Raw genomic sequence first — 25,139 nt, 5'->3', positions numbered from 1 at the left:
ATTCAAGACAGCTGTCCATCTTCCCAGGAGTGGACGTCCCAGCAAATTCACCCCAAGGTCAGACAGAGCAATCCTCAGAGAAACTGCAAAAAACCCAAGAGCTAAATCTCAGACTCTACAGGCCTTTAACCCTTAAACTTCAGGTCAGTATAATTAGAAAGAGAAGTATTTTTTATTTGGAAGGATTGTCAGGAGAAAGCCTCACAACTAAACTTCCGCAACAATGTCCTTTGGACAGATGAGACCAAAGTGGAGATGTCTGGCCATACACAGCACAATCACCTTATATTAACTTTATACCAACTGTATAAAGCTTCATGATTTGGGCTTGTTTTTAAGCCACATGACCTGGGCACTCCTTGGATACCAAAGTATTCTACAGCCCTGTGTGAGGCCATCTGTTCTACAATTAAAGCGTGGCTGAAATTGGATCATGCAAAAGGATAATGATCCTAATTTCAGCAGCAAATCTACAAAAAATGGCTGAAAAGAGAAAGAAATCAAGGTGCTGCATTGGTCCAGTCAAAGTCCAGACCTCAGCCTGACTGAAATGCTATGGCTAAGAGACCGGCGCATAAAGGTATCACAAACCTCAATGCACGACTGTAAAGAAGAGTGGGCCGAAATTCCTCCACAATGATGTGAGACTGATAAAGTCATACGGGTCATTACTGTTTCTAAACGAGGTTCTACAAGCTGCTGAATCATGATGTATCCTTAGTTTTTCACACAATGCTTCTACATGTTGGCTTAGTTTTTTTTGTTGAATGAATAATGAGACAGTGTAATATGTCGTGTGTTCTTATTCATCTGATGTGGTGTTTAAATAGTTTCAGAACATGGTAAAGATGTCCTGATATATAAAGTCTTAGAACAGACAAAGGGTGTACTTTCTTTTTCACCACTATATATTGAATATAAGATACATGAAAGTCAACCCTAAAACCAGAATGCACTTCAGATGATACAGATGAGAGGTTTTACCTGGTCAGCAAGAGTCTGAGGCGATGAATAGCCAATCCTACAGCCATGAGACACACATACGAGCTCTGCACTGAGCTCCAGTACATGGGCAAGAGGCAGGTAGCCGATGTAGGTGTCTTCTTCACTAAAAACACACGCAGACTTCAAACCCCCCGATTTGATGTGGGCTATTAAATGTTTGAGACTACCGCGGACATGAAGGTCTTAGGGTCATCCCATCTCAAGTCAGACAATTTCTAGAAGGCTTCCTGCTTCACCTTTCCCAATTTGCGTAAAAACTTTACCTTTATATATAAAACACTTTTTAAGATATATATGCATATATTTTTTATTTTTTGTATTGTTCAAACATTGCCACAGATTTCAATGTGCAAGGCAAACTGCATGAAAGTGGGTCAATGGGTGTTTGGAAAAAAAAATAATTTGAAAAGGTATTTGTTAAAAAAAACTGAAATTAACAGCAATCATTACAGTCTGTATATTCAATTCGAATTTGATTGGTTGATTTGAGACGGAATGACCCTTTAGTGAAATTAATCAGTCGTTTATTTCATCAAGCTGAATCAGTACTAAGACAAACTATTGCAAGTTATACATTAGTCATATTTTCAAGATATATACTGTTTATGAGCTACATTTCCTTTGAGTTCAGCCTCACCTACTGAAAACATATTCATCTCAACTCAAGTAACAACCAAATTTTGGGGAAATTTCCATTTTAGTGAACATGTTGTACATTCAAGCCATGAATGAGGGGGAGATTTACATAGCCGTGTTACTTAATCCACAAAGGAAAGCCAACATTTTCATAAGATCGACTGAGACTGTCACAACTAAACCCCTTTAACCTCCATCCATCTCACCCTGACTCCTTTTCTCCCACATTGTTCCTCTACTCATACTAAACTCCCTCCCTTTTCTGTTTCCTCTCACTCCCATCTTAATCCCCGGAGACGGGTCAGTTTCTCTTTTAATATAAGCAATTGAGCTGCATGATGATACCAGCTGAACAAGCATATTTCCCATAATGTTAGTTAAAATATTCCTTTGAAACATGCAGAAGAGAGAAATTTGAACATTGACCTCAGCTTAGTTTTGATTACAGTGTTTTGATTACAGTTTTGATTATATTTCTTCTGCTTCCAGTAATCCAGTGCATCACACTCTTCTGTTAATGAACAAACCTAAATGGCATGTTCTAATCTGTATGTTTGCTGGCTGGTGATTCTGCTTGGACGTGCAGCAGAGGAGATAAGCTGCTTTGGAAAGTGAATTTCCCTGCAAAACTGCCTCCATATTTTACAAACAGATGAGGCAAAAATCATTACATTTAAAACCCAAAACTATTAGACCATATCCCGGGGTGTGGTATAATAAGCACGTTTGAGGTCTTTACCACAGGTTGGGAATCCTCTCGGCCATTCCTGTAATCCCAGCGATGATGTTGCTGTGGGAGATCATAACGCCCTTTGGAATGCCTGTGGATCCGCTGGTGTACATGATGACTGCAATGTCCGAGGGCAGCGGGGTCTTGCGCTCATGTGTTGCTGGAATGTCAACAGAGAAAGGCGGTGGCAGAACTGGATTAATGGTTTATAGCACAAAAATGAACCAATTTTTAAACAATCCCCAGAAACACGGTTCATTTGTTGTGTGTGTGCTGGCTAAAAAAGTCTTTTTGTATGTAGGAAAAACCCCATGACTTAAGGGTCAAACACACAGAAATGTTAAATGGTTATCTCAGAAATTAAATAACCCAATTTCAACTAATCAGGTAACACATCTGGCACAATGCAGAGTTTAAATAAGTGCGTTCGCCAAAAACACCATTTGCACGTGTTCATCTTTTCTCTTTCTCACATCGTTTGCTGCTGTCTGTCCTTTCTTATCTATTCTCTTCTCCCTCCTTACACTCTTCCTTATGCTCGGTTGTTCCTCTTTAATCATGGTTGCCCCTTTTTTTAAAACTATTTGAGCTGTGCCCATTTGATGACAAGTATGTTAACAGTATGGTGTGTGCAGACTTTAAAAACTGTGTGTAGGTCCAAATCTTCTTTCAGGCCAACATATTTGCGTGAGAATGATTTTCTAGCTGTCACGTGGCGTGCACAAGGCTGAGGGTGAATGTAGGCATAAATTTTAGATTTTCGAGTATCGGTCCTCAAAAAAACGTCGCTGAGTAACAGATGTTACACATCAGCTAGTCAAGTATTTATGATCATCTTGATGATCTGACACCAGATGCGATTAGCACTGGCTAAGACAAACACTGTACGGTTATATATTGTAGTGACCTGTCAATCACAGTGCTGCCCTGCCCAAAGAAACCAGGCTTCTTTTTTTTTTTTTATCATTTTTTGAATACAGAAACATCATTCTGTATTCAATATGATTTGAAACTAGTGATTGAATCTGTGAAATGATTAGGAAATGATTTGATGAGGACATAAAGGAATTAAGAAGTAGGATAATTTTCCATAAACTATAGAACTTCCTGGTTTCCAACTTTTACCAAGAACTGTACAACTGCATGTGTTTTACTGGCTACTGCAAAGAGTTGGTATATTCCTTGACATTGCACTGTAGCAAAAGTTGTGCATGACTTTTTTTATGCATTCAGCACAGTCAGGCTGAATGCGGCCTAACACAGCTTCCCTTTCCACCCATGATTTCAGTTGCAGTCTGTTTTCATCACTGCCTCCCAGCAGGTAAGGTTAACAATCAAAACATGTGATCAAGTACAAGAAAAGCTGCTGTGAATGTTTCTTTACATCAAAGAACACAGCAGATAAAGGCAGTGAAAAAGACATTCGCATGTCTAGACAGCAGAGCACAATATGATGAATCTCTTGCCTTCTGATCCCTCTCTTGGACTCCTACGGTCTGAATAAATAAGTAAAGAGCAAGTCAGTTTCCAGCGGGAACAGAACCAGTTGGGAAACAAGAGATTGGTTTTTGTTTTTCGCTTTCTGTCGAGAACAAAAACAGATCTAAGAGGCTCAAGCTCAGCAGGCACTGACAAACCAAAGGATGAAGTAAAGTGCATCACAGTCACAAGGGCAGACATCGCTTCTCTCCCTCCAGAGACGTGGATATGAGGCGTGTGCACTCCGAAAGCTGATGTCATGTGAAGTTAATAGCGCCATGTGTAAACATGACCCTCGCCTATATCCCAGCGCTCTATCCTCCCTTCCTACTTCCTTCTCCCTTTATCTGCACATGACTCTACCAGCTAGACATGTTTTGGGTCAGTCAGTTCAAGGGGCCTCAATAAAAAGTGAAGATGGGTGATGGCCTCTTCCTTATCTGTGCGCTAACTGAGCATGCACGGTATCAACCTTAATCTGACACAGATGTTAGCACTTCCTTCTTCACATGACCTAATGGGCCAGATACCAATCTGCCCCCACTCCATGCCCCCAAGAAACAAGCCCTGACTATTTCATTTACTTGAGAGGAAGAGATGGCTACGTCAAAAAGCCTGGCAGATTAAAACACATGTGCTGTGAACGGTAGTGTTTTAGGACCTCTTAGTTGGAAAGGTGCTTCTCTTCAAGGCGCTCTGCTGTTTGTTTGTTTTTTTGTCTTTTATAAGTTATAACAGCACTGCCTGCTAATAGATTTGTTTAATTTTCTTTTATTCACTTTAAGCTTGTAACAAGTGTGTTGTAGGTTGCTTCTGCTGCCCCCAAGTGGCCAACTGTCATTTTATTAGTTGATGATGTTGATGAATACACTTTTAAAAGAAAAATAATTCAATGTGTATATATAACTGAATAAACGAAATAGACATTCGGTTTTGAAAATCTGTATCCATGGGAAAACAGGAGCACTGCAAGCTGCTGTCTGTGTCCCAAGTGGCACAGGGAGGAATGTAAAGTTTGGTTTCCACCAGAAATGCTGCCAGATCCATTAACAGAGCGCTGCTTAGTCACAGAAACCACACTAGCAAAGTTAGGACAGCTGTGTGGTGTAGGTGTAGCTCTCTTTTGACTTGAGCTTGGCTGTAACCTCAGAGGAAAACAAAAATGAAGCGGCAGTTCTGCAGTTCTTCTAGTCAGGCTGCATCCAAAAGAGAGTCAGTCCCTGTATGCCCGCGTGTTAAAAAACTAACTGTAATAAAAAGTATGTTTAGAGCCTGATACTGAAGTGTAAGGATAGTTTCTTCTTCAAAACAGCCACATGAGTGGTGGATGCTTGGACTGTCAGGTGTGGACAGTGGCAGCTACACCTGACTCATCTCTGCTAGGCCTCATGAACACTGATTGAAGTCACTGAACTGGACCCTTCAGCTGTGTTTGTGCTGCTGGAGCCTTTTGGAGCTTTTACAGTGGAATTATCTGACAAATAATATGGTGTGTTGTGTGCTGCTGACCATTCAGCTTAACAGTGAGATCAGGGCAGTGGCTAAATCAAGCTTTTTCCAATTGAGGCAGCTGGCCAAAACAAAGCCGACTGTTTCCAGGCTGATTCTGAAACCATTGTAGCCTCACTCCACTGTCTGCCCTAACATTTTAGGATTCATTTTAAATGTCTTTTCTTCCCTTTTAAAGGCCTCATTGGTCTTGCCCTTCCGCAACTCTCTGAGCTCCTGCATTCTTTTGCACCCACCCGTTTTCGTCTGATGAACTGCTCTTGAGTGTGCTTAAAACTGTTGTGGCTCCCAGAATGTGGAATGATCTGCCTTTGCACATTAGGCCGGCCTCTGTCTGATTTTTAAAGCTCTTCTTTCAATCTCTTCTTCTCTTCAGTGACACCTTATGAAACTTTATGACTTGTATTTTATTTGATTTAGTGTATGACTGTTGTTCTTCTCATATTTTGCGTCTTTTATTTATTTCAGTTAAAAAATATTCACACCGTACTTCTAAAGGCTTTTAAGAGGGTTTTTTTGTCAAACTATAGTTAAGGCCACAATTTCAGATCAAAATGCCTCCTTAGAGCTCCAAAATCCTTCACTGGAAAATGGCATTTTGCCATAGTGAAGTAACGTGGAAAATATTAAACACTACATAGATCTGTTTACACTGTTAATGTCCTGCAAGAAAGTGCTTTATCTCAAGTGGAGTGTGGTGACTAATTGTCACTGTGACTCACCATGATACACAAAACTGTAGAGAAAACCTTTTTCTTAATGGGCAAGCAGCTAAATACTTTTTTAATGTTTTAAAACAGAGCAATCCTAATTCTGTGAGTCAGGAACTCTTGAAAGCAAACTTCACATAAATCAATGAACAGACACACAGACAAAACCTACCATTCTCGTGCCTGGCTCCCAGCTTCTGAACCGCAGCCATGTTGTGGATGCTGATGCCACGTGGATAGCCGGGCCACGCAGTCGGTGCATTGTCCACTACAATGATGTGTTGCAGCCTTGGAACGTCTGTTAGGATGGCCTGACACACACACAGACACACACACGCATGCACACACGCACACACGCACACACACACAACAAACATGGCATCTTGATATATGTTGTTTCTATATTGACAAAAGATAAAGAGTCGGTTTTTCTGTGAACAAGTGAACAAAGGAACATTCTGTTTATGCCGCCTCAATAAAAATGGAAAGATGAAATGCAGGAGCACTGCTTGTCTTGGCACTGAACCTGGCCAAAACATGCCAAAGTAGTCGGCACGTGTCTTCTAACATTTACAACTCTGTTATGGGACGCTGCAACTTCTCTGTTCTGTCAGCGCTGAACATTGTGTTCTTTGGCTCTTTGGCTCCGACGTTTCCTCAGAAGATCAGATATATGAGATATTTGTCCACACAATGATGTTTGTCACTGTAATGTTCGCTGCTTTATACGGCTTTGTCTAGTAGTTTCTTATACTTTGTGATGAAAAATAAATTTCCTGTGAAAAAAGATTTGCAGAGAGAATTTACTCTGTGTATTCTAACCTTGAGTCTGGTCTCCAGAAGCTCCCTGCTGGTGATGATGTGGGTCACCTGAGTCTCATTCAGCCCGTGGGCAATGGCGGGACCTCCCAATGTGGAGTAAATGGTGACCACTGCAACCCACAGGGACACAGAAAAGGCGCATTAGAGTATAATAGACTAAAACATTAATGGCCCCACAGGCAAATTTGCTTTCCACATCGTAGTCCAACAAAATATATACATGCATACACAGAGGACGTACAGGACCCACATCCAAATGTACTCATCTGCCACTATGAAGCGTGAGGCAAAGGTGGACTTAATGTGATGTGCAAGAGGCAGGATCAGCTGTTTATCTAAACTGCGTTAATTCAAGACAAGCCTGTCTGTGTGTGAACACAGTGACCGCGCAGACATGTGAAGATGGACCATGTACGTGCTGACTGTCTACAATCCTCAGTGTCCCTGATTTAGGCCCCTCTCACTCAGATGAGCTCTTCAGGCACCTCCAGAGGCTGCTGCTAAAGCTTCCAAGCCAAACGGCTCTCGTTGCATGATAAGTACTCTTTGGGGGATATAAACAAGTACTGATGTTAGAGAGGGTTTACTGTTTTGACTAAGTGCATATGTCTAATGAAGCACTGTGTGGTTGCATGAATGCATGCACTCAGCAAACCAGGGTTAGCGTTTCAAGCCGTCCTTTAAAACCAGATATTGACTCTTGCCTCATGGCTCATATGTTATGGATATGATCTACTTTGGTTACACAACATTGTGCTTCTTTGGGAAGACTTGATCTGAAGACTGGTCAAACTCTGAACACCCAAATGATGCACCTATATGTGCTTGTTTAACATCTTTATAAAACTGCATTTTGGAACCAGAGGTGTTTGTATGGGGTCGACTATGTTGACTCTGTACAGACATTCTTCACGTTCTTTGTGCTATCTGCATGTGCATGACGGGTCATGTCATTTTTAAACAGGAAACGGCCCGATTTAGTGCCACAAATTTAGAAGCTTTTGATTTTCTAAAATATCACTGGATGTTTCAGCATTATGATTTGCCTTGAAGGGAATAAAAAGGATCAAAGGGACTCAAAACATGACAAAAATATCCCTAGATCATAAGCACAACTGAGTATGTAGTTTAAATTCCCAAACGCAGATCATAAAGTTTTTAAGTGAATTATGTTTATGTGCTTTTACAAAACTTCTCAGCAGAAGAAAGTTAAAATAAAGGTTTTCTCTTCTCTACTTGGGGCAAAAAAACATGGTTTCCCTAGAGAAGTATAATCAAAAGGGGTTAAAAATCACAACATTAAAAAACACTTATTTAAATTTGGACAATTCCCTTCAATCTTCTTATGCATGTTTGATTGGCTGTGTGTGTTATATGTTCACACCATACCAAATGTTCACCATATGTATGGTCTCTTTCTTCCTTTGCATTTTTTCCACTCTGTCAATTTTTAGAGCAAATTTAAGACCATAAACATTTACCTGTACCCAACGAGGAATACTGTGCATTTTTAGAAAACAGGACCACAGGCCCATTAAAAGACATTTTAATCCTCCACAACTAAAATACAGACAATAAAACCTCACTTCACTATCCATATGATTCCTACAATTGTTTTTCTTTTACTTAGCTAAATATATAAACCGCTGCATGCATAAGCAGATATTCCAAATTCATTGGTATCCTATGCTTTCATTATTAGTCACTTCAATTATATCACTTCAATTTCCCCTTCTCTTTCCCCTCACCCCCATCTCGTGACAGCAGATGGCTGCCCCTCCCTGAGCTTGGACCTCTTAGAGGTTTCTTGCTATCACCTAGTGCTTGCTCATGACTATTGGCAAGTTCTTTAATGTTATAGTCTTTTCCTTATGTTATTAAGGTGAGTGCTGTTGTGATTTAATTCTAAATAAATTCAATTGCTTGACTCAAAGTTATTGTGGGACTTGCTCGCATTGTGTCACTAATGGTTATTTCACCTGTTGACACCACATGTTGCAGAATTTGTTCTCTGTTTGCTTCTAGTCTCTTCCTGCATGGACCCCCCCCCCCCCCTTCCCCCCTTCAAGTTGTTAAATAAAAACAATAACAGTACTGATTTTGCTTCATGTCCAGCTTGCGATTATTATTCAGCCTGGTGTCTCACTGAAGTACTTAACGGTACTAACATAACTGTGATTGACTTAATTGTTTGCCTCTTCTTCATTCTTATGATTTAAAAAAAGCTTTTGCTGCATGTCCTTGTTGTGAATGATTCCCTGAAACTTAATACATTTTATAAAAACTGCAATTATTTCTTCTTCACATTAGACAGGATGCACATTTACACAGAAAAACTGAAAAAAACATAATATAATTAGCGCTCAGCTGAAGAATGTGTTTGTTTTAAAAGATGAGAGCAGGAGACAAAAAAAACAGAGGAAGGAAAGAAGGAGAAAAAAGTAACAAGAGGAAACAACAGTAGATAAACTGACAGCAACAGAAGCAGGCTAGCACAGAATAACATAGTCTGCAACCCTGCGTCCCGGCTCTGACACAGACACAGGGGTTTATGGGACAGGGATTTGTGACATCAAAATCTTGCGTCATGGAGCTCCAACACTTCCTGCGCTGCTGCTGTGTGCGGGTGACCGTGTGTGTGAGAGGGAGAGCCATGACACCTCCAGCCGTGAGATCTAAACATTCAATGTGGCCCAAGCTTAACACATACACACACTGTCACACACTAGATGTTAGTACAGGAAGCTTAGCAAACATCCAGATTCCACTAAGTAGCAACAAAGTGGAGTCTGGACTCTTTTTTTTTTAGTTTGATACAACAAATGACATCTTGAAAGAGAAGCCTATCCTTGACTCTGCGAGGGGGAGCTCTGCTGTGCTGTGCAGCTGATGCTTGTGATACACCTTTTATGTAACTTATATACGGTAGAGTAGACAGCTCACAAAAGTTGGCCTTCTGAGCCAATGTACAGTGAATATGAAGTACAATGAAAACATACACACACACTAAGTATGTGAGTTCACTGGGGGCCTTTGGCTGACTCCTTGATGCCTCTGTCAACATCAGATGCTCACGTAGACTCTCTCACCCCTCTTCTGACGCCATTGGCCCTCACTTGTCTTCTTCTCCTTCCTCCCCTCTGTTTCTTCCTCTGCTGCTCTTTCCAACCTTTAAGGCCTCTGTGTGCTGTCCACTGCCCCTGGCTTTTCCACTCTCCCACTGTTTGTGTTTGCATCAGAGGAAGATGAAATATAAAGATGCTTTCTTGGCTTGGATGGCTGTGTCTTTTATGAGAATGACAGTTTAATGGAGCTTAAATTAAAGTGGATAGCCCGAACAAAAGGGTCCTTTATGGGTAATCAAAAAGATTTAACGAACTGCCGTTGAAGCTTGTGATGAATAAAAGGTGCTGCAGTCTTTGCTATGGAACATATTAAAGAGTAAATCATGCTGAAGCCCACAGCTGCTTTGCTCTCTCTGATTATTAACGTTTTTATTCAGAGCGAGAGAAGATCTTTGCTTTGCTTTTCTTTCTTCCAAGTAATCCTCGCTGGCTTTTATTGTCGTGATTCTTGACGTCCCCAGAAACACACATTAAGAAGCTAAATCAGCTTTGCCTAACACTGAATGATTCATTCAGTGGAAGAAATGAAAAACTACACCGAACGAACCACTTTCCATTACACAAGACACGTTTTTGCTAAGTGTATGAGTGCCGTACAAGTACAAACACCATTAGTGTATAATTTTTTTTTTTCAAAAATGTACTCTTGTCAGCGTTTGAGCATCTTTTCCTAACAAGAACTCGGGAAAAACGGATGGGGAAAAGAGAAAGCACCAAAGGAGGAGAAATGGGACACTTATATAACGCCGAAGCAGAAGGGACAAATTGACCTTCTTCTGTCTCAGCTGGGCCCTCCATGTTACAAGTTGTCCGCTAACATGAAACCACTAACATGCAAACACACACAAACACATTTTCAAACACACACACACATGCACACACACAAAAATGGCTATAAATCTGCCACATCCAGACTTATTTAGAGCTACTCAGAGGGAAAGACCAAAAGGAAGAGAATACAGAGAATACAAACCATATAGCCAAAACTGAAAGCACATGATAATGTACAAATTATCTGTATGTCCGTGAAAAAAGCAGATCCATTTGTCAGCCTGTTTTACTGTAGGCACTCTTAACTTTCAAAAGATACTCTTCATTAGGACTTTTTACTGTAACACCTGTGAATACATCAAACACCTTTTACTTGGGGAATGACAAAGTTACACGGCAGGTACCTGTGGCTTACAAGTGTAGAGTGGGTCAGATACTAAATGAAAGGTTTAAGGGTTCGATTCCTGGCTCATCCAGTCTATGGGCCAAAATTTGATAATGATAATGATGATAACAAAGCATCTAAAGGCATAAAATAAAAGTGCTGCATGTGTGAATGAAGCTTGTAGTAGAAAAGCAATATAACTACAAGTCAATTTATAAGTATAGTTGGAATTGTTGTGGGAACAAGGTTGGTATATTATCTAAAATAAAACATTTTAGTTCCCTAATAAAATTATCCAGGATGTGTTACAATTTGTGTCTGAGTGCCTCTGGTGCATGTTTATTGATGCTGGGATGTCTATTATGAGCCAATCAGTCCATCATGTGAATGTGGTCCAGCAGTTTCCCACGTCACGAGTCTGTTTATTGCTTTCATACCATTCTATTGAGCCTACTTTATTTATTGCTTCTTTCTTTTGTTCCTGGATTTAAAAAAAAAAACAGTAGGGGTAATGGAAAAAAATCCATACAGCAGAGCACTGCAATATTTTGTTTGGCAATATTGTATCCATACAGGGACACCGAATATCAATATTTAAAAAAAAAAAAAAGTTCAACTACTCTAAAAAAAATACTACGATTGAGAGAGCTCATCCCCTTCACCACACTCCTGAGATAACATCATCTAAGAAAACTTGAAACCTCAACACTGGAAACACTGGAAACAAATCTTCCTCCTAAGAGCTCAGTCACACAAGTAAAATAGGACAGCAACCGCCTTTCATCTCCAAAAAAACAAACTGGTGGCTGCTTTTTTTTCCACATTCTGTGACTAATTATGGCTTGTGATGGTTAAATGGTTGCCCAGAGTTGAGGCTGTTGCACACTCATGGCCACTTATGATCACAATGTGATTGCACCCGAGCACAACTCAAGTGCTGGTTGTTATGTTTCTGTAGAATACAAATGTTTCAGAGTGCAAATGTAAATATTAAATGCAAATTTCTGTCTATGTAGAGAGCAACGGGTATGTGATTTTTGATGCTTTATTGCAGTTAATTGTTGTATTATCAGAAATAAATAGGATATAATTGTCATAAATTGACCCCATACAATTGCAGACAGATATGTGAGTAATATCAGACCGTTATCAGATGGGTTCCATTTTATGGGAACATGTATTGCAGTTTTAGTGACAGTGTTGGTATGCTTGAATGTCTTATTTTTCAGCAAAAAAATAACTGAAGTGAGAAAACATGATTAATCACAATATATATTACTGAAATACTCAGCATATCGAGAGTTAAGTATTGTGATAATATTGTATCATTCGGTGTCTGGTGATTCTCACCTATAACCTCTTCCCTGTGTTTTTATGTACCTGACTGGGTTTGTAATTTTAAGCTGATGCCTCCTGTGGCCCACATCTGGGCTCGCCTACTTCTGAAGTAACACTGAACTGAGGAGGCCTTAACTTCAGCTCTGGACATACTGCTATAAGGGTGGATTGTAGGCTGAATGTCAGTTAGCATTTGTCACAAGTAACACCAAGAAAAACTAACAGTACCTGACAGCAGCTCGGGCTGCACTGGCAACAGGACCCAAAATAACACACACAGACACACACTCCTCTCCATTACACATCTGTATACAGTGGTCCCTCGCTACATCGTGGTTCACTTTTCGCAGCCTCGCTGTTTCGCTGATTTTTTTTTGTGCAATTTTGCATGGTTTGTTTTTTTTTGGTTTTTTTACAGCGCATTGTGTTCTGCGTCCTGATCGGCTGTAGACCATTTTCATTCAGTCTCGTGCCGTGTCTCCTGTACAGTACAGAATGCATCCAGCTTGTCAAATTTAAATCTTCGCTAGCAGAAGAAAACAAAAACAACAGTGTTGACATCAAAGGATTATAAGGCGCATTAAGCGAAACCAAACAGTCGGATAAGTCAAACTTTACTCAACTCATTCTTCTTGCTTCCTCTACTTCCGTACCATTGATTCATTAATGTTGTATTCTCACGCAGCTGCTCTATTCCCAGGGTCTGGGCCTGAAAACAGAGTGTGATCTTTGGTTTCATTCTATAATACTGGATGTATTTTTCTTTGAGAGAACTTTGAGAGTGTTTAAACAAGAGAGAAACGTGTGGAAAATGTCGATGCCTGTCTGAGAAAAGTATATAAAGTGTGTAGTGAGGGATTTCACAGCCTTACAACATCTATAATAATTGTAAAAAATAAAGTTCGCTACTTCGTGGATTTCACCTATTGCGGGTTATTTTTTAGAACGTAACACCCGTGATAAAGGAGGGACCACTGTAGTGTAAAGGAGGGCAAATGGAAAGTCCATATGAAACAAAAAGATGCATAGTAGTATAGAGAGATCGATGTTTCTGTCCTTGTGTTAGCATTATGTATGCATGTTTAAGTCCTCAGAGAAACCTGGACTTACATGGGAAGTTGTATGTGAAACAAGCCTGGGCAGCTATTATCCACTCTGCTCGTGTCTCACAGAAGATAGCGATGTTGGTTTTAGGCCGCTGCCCCAACGCCGCCAGACCGCTGCCCAGATGGGAGGCTGCAGTGAGGGTGTCCTTGTAGGAGAGCCAGCGGTACTCGCCCAGAATTACCTGCAGGGGTGTTGGAAAGAGGGGAGGCCGGAGAAAGACGCATAAATATCTTGCTGTCAAGTAAGAGAAAACTGTTTCCAGTCTCAATGAAGACAAAGTATAAGTGTTAATGGGTTTTATTCATTCATTTTGTCAAATATACAGGGTTTTATTAAAGGAACAGAGCAAGGAAAAAGATGAATGGTAAGAAACTGAAAGATGGAATGATGCAAATCTATTATCTCCTTAAAAAAGCCACTGAACTGTTGCAAAGCCCTGCTCCTGTGTCCCATCCCACAGTCGCATGCTTGGCCTGTTCCTTATTAAGAAGTCACAGGAAAGGGAGCAACTGTCCACTGTTGCCAAACAGAAGTACTTCCTCTTGCTGTCATTCTCATGCTGCTGCATGTCACGGTCATCAGCTGCACGAGAGAAAGATAAGCATAGGCTTCTGGATATTCTCTTCACCACTCATTATGTTCAGAGAGCTGCCTGCACATGTATTAGTGAGCTTATACCGGCTCCTAATGGTTAAGAAATGTCAGTGCACATAAACACGCAGAAGGACACAGAGCCACAGTGACTACACGGTGCTGTTTTCCACTGGTTGGGAACAATAGCTAGCTAAACAGCCTAATTATGCACTATTGCAGCAATAAGTGTTTCAACAGTGGAGATTCAATGGATTACAGGGATCAGGCCACTGGGTTTAATGAGGTAATTCACAAGTAACATAAACACCTAACTGTGTAGGCACACTGGAGAAGAAAACATATAGCCAAAAATCTTGAAAGCAGAAGTCTTCTTCCTTTCTTTCTGCTCCAATTTACACTAATTCTGGATTAATAACAAATACTTTTTTTTTACTGTTTTGATTTTGCTACTTCGTATTCATACTCTACCCTCTGTCCTAACATTTGCAAGGTTGAAGGAAATAAGTGCAGTACGGTGGCACGGTGGTTAGCACTGTTGCCGCACAGCAAGAAGGCCCTGAGTTCAATTCCACCATCAGGCCGGGGTCTTTCTGTGTGGAGTTTGCATGCTCTCCCCGTGTTTGCGTGGGTTCCCTCCGGGTACTCCGGCTTCCTCCCACCGTCCAAAGACATGCAGCTTGTGGGGATAGGTTAATTGGATAATCCAAATTGCCACTAGGTGTGAATGAATGTGAATGCGAATGGTTGTCTGTCCCTGTGTGTTGGCCCTGTGACAGACTGGCGACCTGTCCAGGGCGTACCCTGCCTCTCGCCCTATGACAGCTGGGATAGGCTCCAGCGCCCCCCGCGACCCTGAAAAGGATAAGCGGAAGAGAATGGATGGATGGAAGGAAATAAGTGGTCTAGTAGACAAGCTGTCAGCTGAAAGAGTAGCAGCATCTGGAAGTGGATTTTGAACATTTTAAACATTAACAAGAAGTTTGTCTAGACAGCAGGCCAAGAGAAGTCACAGAGGAACATTTTGAAGACATTTGGAATTTTACAAACTTTATTTTTTAGAATATGAAAAATGTCTAGCCTCCTCTTTTCTTCATTAGTTTCTGAAAGCTGTAAGCTTGACAGCTTGCCTATTGATTGACATCTCAGAATCCTTCTGCTCTTTGCCCAGTCCCTATCAGAGGCTTCCTTACACTGACTGACACCCTGTCCAACATGGCTATGCAATCTCTTGCTTATTATCCAATGGATATGATGTTTTCATATCACACCATAGAAATCCACACATTGAGTAATAACTCTCTAAAATACACGACTGAGCCACAGTGTTGCACAGCGTTGCACTTGAATAACAGGATCCTTCAATAATAAAGAGTAATCTGCAGATGAAAATAGTTCACAGCAAAAGCTCTTTTTAGTCTAGAGTGAGTAACTTTTATTAAAAGCTACACTGCGTAGCTAGTTTTCAGGTATTCATCCTAAATACATAAAAGATGTTTTTTTTAAATGTGAGGTTGGGGGCTGAGAGCTGGGCCTGTTAGATTTAAAGAAAAGGTGCCATGTATTTCAATGCTATGCTTTAACAAGCACGTTGCTAACATAACTCACACTAGATAAAGAAATGAGGCAAAGCTTGTTTAAACAAGCTTTAAATGAGGTTTGCACGCTGGGTGTTAATGCAGTTCACAGATCCATACCACAGTCATTATGAAAATATGAATTATAACTGAACCACTGTCGATGCAATTTTCCTACATGGAGCTACACACAAAGGTGTTTATGGGTTGCAATTTAGTATCTTCTATGTTATCCCACATGGGAAAGAAATTAATAAAAATGGTAAATATTCATCCGTTGGATATAAATAAAACTTGTGTTTTATATATACGGTACCTTTCATAAGATATTTCCTGACAAATCCTGAAATTGTACCCATTTTACTTATTTCAAAATCAATATTTTTATTCTTGCACTCTAGAGCAGCTTTGTATGATTCAACGAATGCAATCCTTCCTTTTTCCACCGTTCTCCCGGCTCTAGATGCAACTTCCAACCCCACACCTTGCAACTGCATAGTGAGTCTTTCAGTTTCAGTCCCACTTCTAATATCACTCTCTGTGCACCTTCTTATGCTATTTCTATTACCCCATTTGTAAGCAGACATACTTCTTAAATTTAAATGCTGTTTGCAGCTGCATACTTAAGGGACAGATAAAAGTGTGTAGTCCTTTAAGTACCTGTAATAAAATGTTGGATAGCCCCTTTTTAGCTACACTGCTACTACAACATTTACTTCCTCACTTCCGTATCATTTTTTACCTTCTTGAACACCTTCCCGTTGCTTTGTCGCTCATCTTCCTCGCTAATCACCTCTCTTGTCCCAAGGCAGTCTCTGTGGGGGAACCTCATGGCTGCGTACTCGAACATCTTATCCAGTGTGTCCACTCCCGGATGTAGAGATGTGACCAGCTTCTTCATGGAGCTCACTGCTCGGTATGGTCCCTCTGGTTGTCCCAGGACCGAACGAGCTTTGGCTCTCTTGGCTCTCTCCTCCTCTGAGCCGTAGAAATTCCCGTCAGGTCTGGACACCCAGCTAAGGAGGTAGGAAGGCAGAAAGGTGATGACGGTGTAGATCCACACCATGAGGTGGAAGAGGAGCAGCAGCATGGGGTTCAGGTCCTCTTTCAGCTTCATCTTGGCAAAGCTGTGACAAGCAGAGAGAAGAGAGCGGGGAAGAAGTGCCTGCTCGTGCTGGTTCAGTTGCTCCCTTGTTTCTTCTGTTGCCTTCTCAATTCTCCCTTTCTGCTAATGCAATGCCCACAGCTCTGCAATACTCCTAAAAAATATCCACAACATGGCATTAGAAGAAATTTTTAAACTAGTTTCAAAATTATGCTTGTGTCTACAACACTCCTGTGGTTTTCCAAGAGATTCATTCTGAAACTGAAACAAAGCATCACATGTTCTCGCTGATAGTAAAGCAGAAGCTTGTTATTATGTTATTGGCAAGAGATGGTGTTACACACCGACTCTCTTACTCAAATGTTCCTTCCCCACCCTGCAACTCCTGTGTCCGGTGCACTCACGGCAAAGAAGAGAGCACATCAGTCAATGTCAGTCACTGTTAGTGTCGAAGACAGCAAAACAACACAGACAGATGAAGGGGTGAGGAAGGAGACCAGAGAGGAAATGTAAGGAGAAACAAATCAAAAAGGATGGGGACACGTAGGAAGAAGTGAAAAAAGTAAAAAGGTCAGCTATAACAGACATAAACTACACTAACTGTGAGGTTTCTGAAAGTCTACATGTGGGCTGTGTGACAGGATTCAAGCAACTCGACAGAAGGAGATAGCCAAGTCAGGAGCAGATAAGAACAGGGAACAAGCTATAGCTCAAGAATCCACCCGTTAAACTCCATGATGTAAAATTTAGAGAGAATGTGATGAGGTTTGCGCAGAGGGACTACCTCACATCTACTTCACTGGGTAAAAGGTGGCTGTATTGTGTGTGCGTAGCTTTGAAATTTCACCTCATCCCTAGCTTCTTCAGACACACACAGAACAGGTATGCACTTGGTGACGGAGACTGTAACCTACAGAAGATGAGTTTGGGAGCTATCCAGAGTCCTGAACAGAGATTAGCGTTAAGGTTATCTTACAGACTTCCTGGTAAGTGTAGTTCCCTATAACCCATGAAGGCAATTAGGCAACATTATCATGTCAATATAAAAGCGCCTTACCAAGAGGTACCAGTTAGGTACAGTGTAAAGTGCCGATATCTAATTTTCAAGATAGATACAGAACCTGGTCAATGATCTAAAAAATAATAGGCTCAGCATGAATGTTTATTTCACACCATGAAGGAAAAAGCAAAACATTAAGTGAATTTTGAGTTGAGATTATTTTGCAATTTAAAAAGCCTACGTTGACTGAAATCTTACACTATCCCATCAATGGGATTTTTTAAATTATCTGAAGCATGTAGTTGTAGAAGAAATGAGGACGTGTTTTCATTCATCTGAGTTTAAGACCAGATTTTTTTTTTCATGTCCTGATACACAAAGCCTCAGAATTTAAAGAGAGCTTACTTTAATGTTTACCATGACTCTATATACAGAAAACTAAATGTAAATTTGCCATCAAAGAGGCACAGCATTAGGAGTGCACTGACTGATTTTAGTACAGAATGTTGAGGATGAGTCACGTTAAACAGTTTCTTTTGTCAAGAGAAACAATGATTTCAAATTTGGGGTGAGAAAACAGGACTGGTAAATAAAACTAGTTCCCAGTATAACCAAACAGTTAAAATGTCTTCATCTCTATTAATAATTACAGTGATTCAAGTAAATTAAATGTCATGCCAAGCTGTAGAAGAATGTCCCATTGACTCTGAGACACCACAGACACCAGATCACGATTACTGTGGATTACTAGGATACCCACACCCAACAGCCGGATAATATGACAATCTGGCTGTTAGGTGTGGTGACTGAGCTGGAAAAATGCTTATCTTAAAACTGTCATCACTACTGGCAACCACTTAACCACTTGTTGATACAATATGAACATGATGTTATATTTACCAAGGCATTAAACTAGTGATGGAGACTATAAACCTATCAGTAAAGTACAACAGTTTAAGTGAGCTATTTTCATAGACTGCAACCATAGACTATACGATCAGAGAATCAGCCCCCTCTTTGGTTTTAGGCTAGTTAACATTTTTTGATAAGCTGTTTTCGCTACTCAGCTCTGTGCTATATTATGTATTATTTGTTATTCTCTTAGTTTCTGGGTTAATAAGGTTCTTAAGGTGTTATTTACGGGCACTACTATGACAAATAACCATAATGTATATTGATGTTTCTATTCAGGCCATCGGCCGTCTTTGCAGCTGTGCAGCTAAAATAACACCGTCTGTCAAAACAGCTTGTGTGTGTATGTGCGCACATTCACACTCTACAACAGTCCGTTTTAGCAGCAGTAATTTATTATTCATAGGAGGAAGAGGCTCATCTTGCCGCTTCACATTGTTCCCCCACCTCTCAAACAAAATTGCCCGCTGAAAAACACACACACTGTGCCCACCTTCCTCCTGTACACACTCATCCCACGAGTGTCCCTTTGAGACTCATAAATAAATCAAAGATTTTACCAGCACTGCTCTCCCAGACCACCATCTGTTCCCTGTGGGACATGGACTCTTTTCTCTGCAGCTCTGTGGTTCTTCCTGGTGTCTCGTTACCCAGCAAGGACGCCCTGCTTCATCACAGGATGCTAAAGCTTACCAAAACTGTACCCTGGTGGAACACAAGTTTTACCCCATCACTCTTCAGTGTTCGTTTGTTGGCCCCACTGTCCCATTTGTCATTTTTCTTTTGCTCAAAGTGGAGCTCAAGGAAATAAAGACAATGGATGAGCGGCACTGTGCTAAACAATCTATTAAACAAGAGGAAAAAGATTCAGGAAGGCATGGTGCTGGCAGACTACAACTTCTTCCACTGCTGCTCAGTGTCAACGAGGAACAGATGGCTTAGATCTCCTGTAAAATATCAAATAATTTCCACTATCTTCTGCTAGTTGTTAAAAATGACTCCTGACTTCCATTAAGCAATAAAGTTAAAATCTGTTTTTCTTCTGAACTCAGTGACTCTGTCCTTCACTTTGCTTCAACTCATTCAGAGGGTTTGACACATTTTATACCATGGGATAGGTTAAAGGCCCAGTGATTTATGTTTTAATTTAGTTTAGTTCTAATGATACAGTGCTTTTATTGTAGTGGATTTTTTTTAAAATTGAGAACATTTAACAGAGAGATTTAAAAAAAAATTGAGAAAGTTTAGCAGGATAGACCCAGACATACTGAATTTTACTCCAGAAAACACAATGTCACCCCGTCATGTCTTTAGAGATCCCTTACTGCTAAACAAACAGTGACATCTTTTAAACTTCATAGCTCTAGTTAGTATCAGAGTTCAGCTGCTTTGGCTTTGGTCAGGACTTTGAGGTCAGTTGGCATCTTTCCGTCACTAAAATAGGAGCAATAAATATTTGTTGGGAAGCTTTTCTTGTTGGCTTATCTCTTCCCTTCTCTCTCTCTCACACACAGTGTCAGTAGAGGAAAGAAATTGTGAGAGTGTGACCATGAAAGTTTGCATACTATGCCCTAGAAAGCATGTTTCATAGCTGTTGTTTGTTCTCACATTTCTGCTTTTTTTCTACTGTCTGAAACATGTATGTGTGAAAATTATAAAAATAAAAAAATAAATAAATCGTGAAAGGGTAATACTATTTTACAGCACTGTACTTCCTGGTTTTTTTTTTGTTGTTGTTGTTTTTTTTTGGGGGGGGGGGGGGGGGTGGTGGGGGGGGGGGTTAAAAAAGTCTCTGTTTGTTTATACAGATTTTCCTTGCTTCTTTGTGGACATCTGCGTAGCGCTCATAAGATTCCCCTGTGCCTGATCATTTTCACCTCTGTTTAAACAGTATTGCTTCTCTCCTTATCAGTTCTCCATTTGCTCTTTACTTGTTCCTCTTTTGCTCTCTGTTTTTTAGAATCCTGCTGTGGTTTTGAAGCCCTTTGGACTTTGTCTATCTCAGCTATTAAAGGTTCATCTTTTGCGATTTAACGTCCCTCTGCATCCTGCATTTGCAGACCCTCACGAACCTTTACAGAGGAGTAATACTCCCATTTTGAATTCTAAAAAACACACAATGTCCAGCATTGTTGCATCTTGAACAATATTTAAAACTTAACAGTGGTTGTGTGTGTTACCAGGTACCATTAGTTAGTTTGCGCAAGGGCAGAGAAAGGACCTGATAACTTCACTACCTTTCCAAAAAAAACAGTGAGTTCCACTTGACGCCTTCAGAATCAGTTAATTTTTTATACGATAGCTTTAGCGTATTAAATGAAGCCATTACAAACATTAGACGATACAAATTTTATTTTGACACAGAAGGATGAGGATGAGCCTTGTATCAAAATGTAGCTAAGAAATTGACCTTTGAAATGCTGTAACTTGTTTAGGTCCAGCCACTTGCCCACCTGCATGTTTCGCACTGCCCAAATGTGTCGAGGCAACTGTTGCTGTGATTTGGCGGTACATAAATAAAATGTAATTCAATTTTTCAGCCCTCAAAATTGAACGTAAGATATCTTCATGGACACATACAGGCTAAAAAATGTTGGAAAAAATAAGGCAGTTTAAAAAGTACCAAGTTGCACCCCAAACCTATGTGCTTATAGGCTTCATAACTCATATTATGAAGGTCAGATTTCACTTGGCTACATTAAATATACTCAAGTTAGCATAAATAAAAGATTGATGGTCCTGATTCTACATCACTAACTGCCCTAAATAGCCATTTGCTGACCATAAGACAGCATCCTGACCTACTGATGGTTTAGAAGAGGCTTTTCACAACCACATGCAGCCTGATTTACACACCAGCTGCACTATGTCTTTGCAAAGAAAAAGAAGGATTAAGAGTCTAAACTGCAAAACTGCAACCAATAACAAGGCTGGCTCTAATCGCCTGCATTCAAGAATGGGTATACATAACATGTAGACTAATGGTTACTGAATAGTTAGCTTTATGCAACAGCAAGAGATTTGCAGGCAGTCTCCACTCACTGAGTTAATCACTGGATTAATTGAGTAATATAGTGGTACGGTCTACGTAGTGGTGGGGTGAGCCGGCCTGTGTGTGTGTGCGCCTGTGTGTGCGCCTGTGTGTGCGCCTGTGTGTGCGTCTGTGTGTGCGTGAGGGAATCTTTGCTTCCTCAGGAGATGGCGTGAATGGGGTCTTTTGTGTGCACACGTCATAGTGCTTACACCCACTCAGCTAAGCAGGCGGCCTCGAAACCTTGCAGAAACTTTAACAAGGACATTGTGGCGAAACAATGCACCGAACGGAAACAATCGGGGTCAGGGTTAGCAAATATAATCCTTGAGCCGTTTGCTGTGTGGGTCAATCGACTCTGAAATGGGGCACCTCAAGGCTAGAGGGTCACACTCTGTGTGTGTGTGTTCCTGTCTAGCTATCTTTGTGAGGACCGAAATCTGCATTCTACTATACTTGTGAGAACCAACAGTCACTTGTGAGGACACACACACCGGTGCTCACAAATTTGAAGGCCTTTTTGAGGCTCAAAATGTGGTTTTAGTGTCAGGGTTACAATTAGGTTATGGTTAGGGTAAGGGTTAGGGTTAGGGTTAGGCATTCATTTTTAATGGTAAAGGGGCTAGGGAAACCATCATGTCAATGAAGGTCCACACTAAGCTAGCTGAACGGGGTTGTGTGTGTGTGTGTGTGTGTGTGTGTGTGTGTGTGTGTGTGTGTGTGTGTGTGTGTGTGTGTGTGTGTGTGTGTGTGTGTAAAAAGAAATAGGATATGAGGTTCGTTCGTATGTTTGTGTTTGGTTTGAGGGCCCAGATTTAAAATAATGACACAATCAAAACCAATGAAGTGTGATTTCAACAAGAGTGAAAGCACAAAACACAATTGCTTGGATTATGCGGATCAGACTGCAGCTTTACTCTGCTTCTGTGGTGACACAAACTACTGGCATGCATGCCAATCAACAACTTATTTCTTTCTCCGATATGAGCTTAGAGGGTGTTCACAGTTAAGCAGAAAAATCACAGTAAATTTAAATAAAAATCCTTGTTTCCCCTCCATACCCAGCTTCAGATGTGTTTTATAACAGCACAATGAAGTAGACTAGTGTCTTGGCTTGCAGGAAGGAGTGTGTGTGTGTGTGTGTGTGTGTGTGTGTGTGTGTGTGTGTGTGTGTGTGTGTGTGTGTGTGTGTGTGTGTGTGTGTGTGTGTTTGTGTGTGTGTGTCTGTGGGTTTGCTGATCACATCGGACCATCCTCTGCAAGACAACAGCGTCTCTGTCTCTAGGTACAGGAGCACTCTAAAGGACCTGCATCATTTGATAACTGCCACCACAGGCAAGTTCCCGTCAGCTGTGTAAATAGAAACTAAAAGCAGCCAGCAGGTTGGGATTGTACGTGTTAGAGCAAGGATTGTGGTGAGGTTGACACACTTTCCGCTCTGGGCCTTTGAGTACAACAAATGTTCTTTTAAAATGTGCTCCACTTGTCTGCTTTTTGTAATTGGGTAAATGTGAATACCAAAGGAGAGATGGAAAAGGGACATTTATAAAAGTTTCCATGTCAAAAAAAATTAAGACTGTAATAAGCTGACCTATATTAGCTCATGAAGAAATGTTACAAAATTATTTTAAGGGGCATAAATCATTCCTTATTAAGGTTTAAGAGTGAGGCCAAAGACATGTAACATGTTGTGTAATTTCAATGACTTTATCAGTTCAGTGGGCTCAGCAGTGAGCCACAGATGTTCCAGCTGCAACATTCAACACAAACCAGTTACCGTCAGTTACACTTCCGGTTTCAAATTCTAAAGTAAAACACTTTACAACATGGGAGGTAATGCCCACATTTCATTTAAGAAGAAAAATAAAATAAAAAACAATAAAAACAGTAATTATGGGCATTATTTATCTTTACCTGCAACGAAACAAGTCAGAAAGCTAATAGCAAAACTGCTATTTAAAATACTTAGTACATAAAATCCCCCCAGTCACTGGCTCTTTTATTTGGCAGGCCTCTAAGTTAGCTCCCAAATATTTAGAACATGTGACATTCAACATCATTTAATAAACCTCTTAGACCTGTTTTTGTTTTTAGACGCATAAAGTTTCTTACTTCCAGAGTAGATCTTCATTTTTTAGTGTAGCTTGACGGTGCCACAGCATCCTGTGTGCTCGTCACAAAACGACGAGGAAACTTACCGGTAAATGTTTCTGTTAGTTTATCGCTGGCACGTCTTCAGCGTGTCTGTGCTCAGGCTCTGTCTGTGACGGCTCCGTTCATATGTTCATCCATCGGCTCTCACTCTGCCTGCTGATGCTGTGCGCTGCCCGGTCCGGAAGTGACACGCGCGCTGTGTTGTTGTACGAGGACGACTTGGATGGCGGGTTGGGAGGGAGAGGGTGGGCATTCTTTGAGTTATGATTGGACTCGCGGAGGTGGCGCGTGCTAGGGGCCGGCCGACATGGAAGGAAGGCTCGACATGACCGCATGGGTTACTGACGGTCACAAAAGAGCAAGACGTCACGAGCACGACACCCGCACACAAACCAGTGCGCGAAGCCCGAATTCACCTTTATAGACAAATTTAAGATGGGATGCTTGTCGCCATGACAACGCGCGGTGTCGAGCTCCTCGGTGGTGGGAGATTCCTGCCTGGGTGTTTGTTTAATGTATATAATCATTAGCTCATGCAAAATAGTGTTCGTATAAACGTAGTTATTTTTATGTGTAAAACCACACAGACAGCGGTTTAAAATCAACCTCTGGGTAACACTTCAGACCTTACTGTTTCTTCACACTCATCCCTTTACTGTAACCTTACTGTTTAACAGTGTGTACTGTTAAACAGTAAGGTTTTAACCTGGCATCATCAGAACAATTTGAAGTTTTTTAATGTTTCAGTTAAAGTGTGCTTTAAATCTCTGCATCTTCTTTTTTTATCACAACAATGAAAGTCTTATTGAGCCTATTAATGACAAACCTCCCTCTGTGTGAGCGCACTGTAACATCATGACATCAACAACAACACTGGACTTAAAACCTGTTTTAAGTCCAGGTTTTATTTTTCAATTCAATTCTATTCATGTGGAACCGAATCACAACAGCAGCCACCTGAGGGTGCTTTATATCAAAAGTTTAAGTGCAGGATAAAACCTCCAGGAGAACCAGGCTCAGGGAGATGCAGCCATCTGCCATTGTAGAATAAACCTGCATAAACTGCATACGTTTATGAACTTATGCAGTTAAGTTCATAAACGTTCATATAAGTTCATATAAGTTGCATAATCACTTTACATCACCAGAAGA

At 40.7% G+C, this 25,139-nt stretch overlaps 1 protein-coding gene across 1 annotated transcript in view; it reads right to left on the bottom strand.

Moving 5' to 3' along the window:
- Positions 1-24,359, bottom strand: part of acsl3a (acyl-CoA synthetase long chain family member 3a) — a 41,832-nt gene extending 17,473 nt beyond the window's left edge. The window contains exons 1-7 of the mRNA XM_040024966.1: positions 24,032-24,359; positions 16,528-17,044; positions 13,621-13,798; positions 6,892-7,001; positions 6,242-6,380; positions 2,381-2,531; positions 985-1,108 (exon numbers count right to left, since the gene is read on the bottom strand). Of these exons, the coding sequence (XP_039880900.1) occupies positions 985-1,108; positions 2,381-2,531; positions 6,242-6,380; positions 6,892-7,001; positions 13,621-13,798; positions 16,528-16,902 (1,077 nt within the window). The 5' untranslated portion in view covers positions 16,903-17,044; positions 24,032-24,359. The remainder of the gene's footprint in view (positions 1-984; positions 1,109-2,380; positions 2,532-6,241; positions 6,381-6,891; positions 7,002-13,620; positions 13,799-16,527; positions 17,045-24,031) is intronic.
- Positions 24,360-25,139: the final 780 nt, after the last annotated feature.

Source organism: Simochromis diagramma, unplaced genomic scaffold (assembly GCF_900408965.1).
Source record: "Simochromis diagramma unplaced genomic scaffold, fSimDia1.1 OVJJ01000348.1, whole genome shotgun sequence".
NCBI lineage: Eukaryota > Metazoa > Chordata > Actinopteri > Cichliformes > Cichlidae > Simochromis > Simochromis diagramma.
This window is presented reverse-complemented; position numbering and strand designations above follow the sequence as displayed.